Source organism: Limulus polyphemus, unplaced genomic scaffold, assembly GCF_000517525.1.
Source record: "Limulus polyphemus unplaced genomic scaffold, Limulus_polyphemus-2.1.2 Scaffold2826, whole genome shotgun sequence".
Lineage (NCBI taxonomy): Eukaryota > Metazoa > Arthropoda > Merostomata > Xiphosura > Limulidae > Limulus > Limulus polyphemus.
The window spans coordinates 1-5396 of NW_013668436.1; the positions used below are offsets into that span (position 1 = coordinate 1).

General features: G+C 32.2%; 1 protein-coding gene across 1 annotated transcript in view; it reads right to left on the bottom strand.

Annotated features, from left to right (window-relative positions):
- Positions 1 to 2452: 2452 nt before the first annotated feature.
- Positions 2453 to 5396, bottom strand: part of LOC106468003 (semaphorin-2A-like) — a gene marked incomplete at its 3' end in the record, with an annotated part of 98440 nt that continues 95496 nt past the window's right edge. The window contains exon 9 of the mRNA XM_022396278.1: positions 2453 to 2559. Coding sequence (XP_022251986.1) covers positions 2453 to 2559 — 107 coding nt within the window. The remainder of the gene's footprint in view (positions 2560 to 5396) is intronic.

Genomic DNA, 5396 nt, shown 5'->3' on the forward strand with positions numbered 1-5396 from the left:
CAGTTTTTTTCTCTATTGATAATGATACTCATGCATCAATAACACATTCTTCATTTTTTACCTAAAAGATTATAATCAAAATAAATTCATTAACTTTTAAAAATCTTTCATTTAGCTTACCTTTTGTGTTAAATATTGGTGTATGAAAAGAAACAGAAGTTTTCTTTCTTTTAGCACTCTTTTCCTTTAACTCATATATCTTGAAAGTATTTTAAGATTTTGATCATTCTGTGAAATTTCTTTGTGACTTTATTCTAATCAATGAGCAGCATAAAATATTAAACAAAACACTAGCTTTTATAACAGTGACCAACCTTCAAAAGTTAGTTCACAGTATTCTAACAACAAAAAACATAAGCTATTAAGCAAGTAGTTTTTTATATAATCAAAGGTTTAGAAGGAACAGATTTAAATGGTAACAATATAATGGGATGTATGATAAAATGTGTGGCTACATACATTTAATAATATTCTTAAGAGAAATAATTATAAAAAAGGCTTAATTATTGTTTGTTTGTTTGTAATTAAGCACAAAGCTACACAATGGGCTATCTGTGTTCTGCCCACCACGGGTATCGAAACCCAGATTCTAGCATTGTAAGTCCGCAGACATACCACTGTGCCACTGGGAGGCCGGCTTAATTAAAAGTATAAACACTGCATAATAATAATAATGATAATCAAATTAAAACACTGGGAATCCAACATTGATTAAACTAATAACAACAGGGAGGAGTAAATATTATTTATTATTGGGTGATCCCTGAAAATGGAAAGGCTTTCATAATCTGTGGTTTTTGAGTCATGAATTTTCAAGTTTTCAAGAAGTATGGGATGGTTGTTATTCTCACTACGTAATGGATACAACACTCAGGTCGATTAGTTACTTTATATTCACTCCTAACTGAAATTCCCATATATATGCATATTCATAGGTAACGTGTAGATTCAAAAGTATAGGTAGTTTTAAAGTTACCATAAGTGTATTTATATACAACCCATGAATGCATAAGAATCAGTAGAGTGTCTTTGGTTTTAAACATGTTTTTAATATTAAATGTTGACTTAAATACTAAAAGTAGCTTAATTTGAGGGTAATACATCTTGATTATTTTTTTAATATGAGATTTGAGTTTGAAACTTTATTTGCTCATGAAAAGAGTAATAAAAACTAGTGCATATTTTGGATATTTCAAGACAGTATGTAGCTTCATGGTAGGTTCTATTTTATTTGTTAAAAATGTTCTTCTGATAAGAGTGTAATATATTAAGGTAGTAGCCAATACTTTGTAATATGTTGGGAATTTCAGAGTGAGGACAAAAACTATGAGAACACATATTATATGCTCTATTTAGACGAATTAGAACAAGTTAATGTTTGAAGGAGTCTGGTATAAAATTGTCAAAGTGAGTGTATAAGCCAGTAAATGTTTCCTTTGGTAAACAGATGTGGCAAATAGATTATTTTGTTTACTTGGAGATCTAAAAAATTTAAGTTTTTGTTTTCTTCCATTGCATGTGTAATATCTGCACATGGATGTTGCAAGTTTAGGTATTTTAAAAACTTTTTTTGGTGTGATGAGTGTTGTGAAAGAGCAGGAAATCATCATCAATATATCTTCTATACAATACTTGTGTGGAAAGTGTCAGTAAAAATTGAAAATTTTCTGAAGCGTACAAAAAAAGCAAGGAGCTTATACATTCCAGATGCATCACAGCAAAGCACTAAGCTCAACTTTGTTATTTATCTTCTCTGCCTTAATTTAATCTATAGAATCAAAATTTTTCATAAGCTGGCATTATTGATAAAAAATATATTTATAATAATTGAAACAGATTTGAATTTTAAACTTTTAAACTTTTTGTAGTAAGATAAGGAGACAAAAAACTCGATTTCTTGGGTTGTTGTTTGTTATTAAGCACAAAGCTAGACAAAGGGCTATATGTGCTCTGCCCACTATGCATATCAAATCTAAGTTTCTAGCGGAAAAGTCCACAGAAATACCACTGTACCATTGAAGGGACAATTTCTAGGGACAATCACTAGATAAAGTATGTTGTCCCCAGGAGAAAAATGTCCTTCATTTGAAGAAATTAACCCAAAATACAATTACATTTCATTTCTTACATTTATTATGAAATCAGCAGAATAGATAAATTATAAATAAACATTCATCCAGTTTTATTAGTTACGTTTATGAACAGAGTTGTCATATGACAACAGTGATGCAGTCTCTAGGTTTGGTCTAAGAAATATACTAAGAAAGATATAGTGCCTTTGGACATATGAGGTTAAAAAATATTGTCATTGAATTAAGGAACTATACTGTAAAATAAGATTCAAGAACTTTACAAATATAGGTATGACTTCTACAAAGATGTATGCTTTAGCCTAGATACAAAGTAAGCCTCACCAAAGAAAATTATGTATGAAAAAAACAAGAACTTACGAATTTCATTGAAATAAAATGGAAACTCTCCAGGAATTGAACAGTTCAAGCGAGCTTTCACAAAAGATGCCCAGTTCTTGTTTAAAATATTCTTTCCCCCTGTATCTCTCTACAATAAAACAATAAGAATAAAAAATATATTCAAATAACCTTCAGAATGTACACAAGATTAACAGTTTCCCACAAAATGCTTTTAATATTTCAAGACAATCTGCAACAATAAAAACATTTACTGAAAAATCATGAGATGTGAATATAAGTTATTTAAAAATCTTTTGTGATTCAAAATAAAGGAATAAAGTTTCACTTAATAGTGATTACATTTCAATACCAACTAACATGTTAAGCAAACCCATTGCACTTTATAAATTAGATATTAAAACATTTACCACAACTCACCTCTATGTACAATGCTTGTGATTTTTCATGTTTTATTTTATTAGTTAGTAGCATGTCAAGTTAGCTATTAATACTGGTATTATCTTGAGATTTAAACACAGTATGTATTGTTGTAATGGTCCTTGAACATGGTATTATGTATTTGATGTTTCTGTTATCAATTATTCATTTTATCATATATTGCATAATTGGCTGAAAGTAAGACACACTGACTAAATCATGAAAAGGTTGATAATTAATTGACTAACAAACTTGCCTCTCTCTCTCTCCCTGAACAATCCTTTACTTCATTGAATATCTGAGTAACTAGATGACGAGGAACCCACTTTGAGACTAATAATGGCTGGAGACGGCTTGAATGGGTAATGAAGAAAAACTTTAATATAATGACAAAACCTTGTCGAAACGTTGTACATTTGCTGTTATGTTAAACTTATGTTAAAGTTTTTCTTCATTACCCATTCAAGCCGTCTCCAGCCATTATCTGAGTAACTAACTCTATCCTATCTCACTCCTTTCTCTCTTTATATTTATAAATATATATGTATATATGCCAAATCTGAATCAAAACCCTTTCTATACCAAATAAATCTTTGTGCTAAAATAAAACATTATTTGTGTAGAAGAGAGGTTTACCTAAACAATAATCTCCTCAAAAATTTCAAAATTTGGAACTGAGCCTCCTCTAGCTGATAACTATAAATGTATTTATTCATCAGAGCAGATTTTAGTAATCATCTGAGTATCAAACTATTGTTGCGTCATCGAGTCACATGACTACAGTGACGCAACGTTTCTAGAATTATCATGTACTTTGGCGATTGCTCTAGTATTTACTAGTAGGGTAGGCTGGTATATATAAGAGGGGAAAACGTGACGAAGTGGAAAACAGAACAAATGACGCTGCTGAAGACGTGCCACCTGAAGAAGCCACCGTCGAAGAAGAAACTCTACTCAGTTTTGAAAAGGGAAACGGTGAAGCTCTTGGTAAAGTTACTACCACTGGTGTGACTGTTACCGATGATTGGACGTTTACTGATGAAGCGGATGAACCCCACATGAAGCAGAAGCCAACAAGACGGAGACCAGTACGGAAGAAGATACGTCCCGTAAAATTAAGAGACTTTGTCGAATTGTAATTTTGTGTTTGTAATTCTGTACTGTTAATTAAGTTATTGTTATTGGTTTATTGTATGTGGTTATTGTTCAGGACGAACAATACTAAGGAGGGGGCAGTGTTGCGTCAGCGAGGTCACGTGACTAGTATCACGCCACTCGCTCTCTCGAACCTTCGTGAATTGTCGGGAGATTACTAGATATAGTGTTAGTCTTGTATATATATAAGACGGTCACAACGTGACGGGATAATGTGTAGGTAGTGAGTAATTGATCTGCAGTCAGAGAGTATTGTTGAAGTTCGTTATAGCGTTTGTTTTAGCGCGAATGTTGAAATCGAGTGTATCGTAAAGTTATATTCAGAAAGAATAAACCAGTTTTATTAAGTAAGGACTTGTGTTGCTAAAGTTTCGTCGGAACGAAGTTACGGAAAGTCAATTAACAAACAGAGACGTAACAATACGTTTAACTTGTTACAAATATATATTATTTTGAAAACAAGTGAAGTGCGTGCTGTTCATTTATCATTGATTTTATCGTCAACAAGTCACAGACACCTACTGTAGAAGAATCCTAAGCCCAATAACAACATAATATATATTGATACTATTCAGAAATATAAGTAAAAGCCACATGTTTTGACAATTAGCGAAAGAATTATATATATGTATATATATTTAAATTCTGATAATTGACGAGCCACAGCCAGGTTTATACAGTAATAAACGGCGATAGAAGGAAACGTGAATAACAGCGGAAATAAGTAGGCCCATATACGCACAGCTGTAGTTGTAACTAAAATAGTTTAGAGATTACAATCATGCTATTACTAACCATGTCAAATTTTGATACATTGATAGAAATTGTAGAGACAGTGAACTACAAGAATTTGTTAAACATCAACAAGAACTAGAGAAAGAAGAGCGTAGAGAGAGAAGAGATGAAGAAAGACTAAAAGAAGAAAAGGAAAGAGAAGAAAGTGAGAGAAATGAAAGACTGGAAATAGAGAGAGAAAGAATAAGAGCACAAATTTAAAAAGAGAGACTACAAATAGAGAGAATAAGAGCACAAATAGAGATTGCAAAACTCCCCAACCAAAGGTAGAAGGACCCAAGAATGACAGTGGAGTCAGGGATAGCCGACCTAAGCTGCCCAAATTTGATGAACATAAAGATGACAGGAGGTTAATAGACAGAAGGGAGAAGAAACATTATGTTTGTTATAGAATGGGACACATTGCAAAGAGTGCAAGTCCATTGCTAGCAAACAACAGTAGAAACCACAACATAAAGCAGCTGGAGCTATTTACAAAGACAGTGCTGGTAAGAAACAAGAACAGAGTGACTGGCCCTATGGATGCTGCTACCTGAAGAAAGAGAATCAATACAACTTGTCAAATTCAGTACAAGAAAGCATGATTGATCAGTGTGT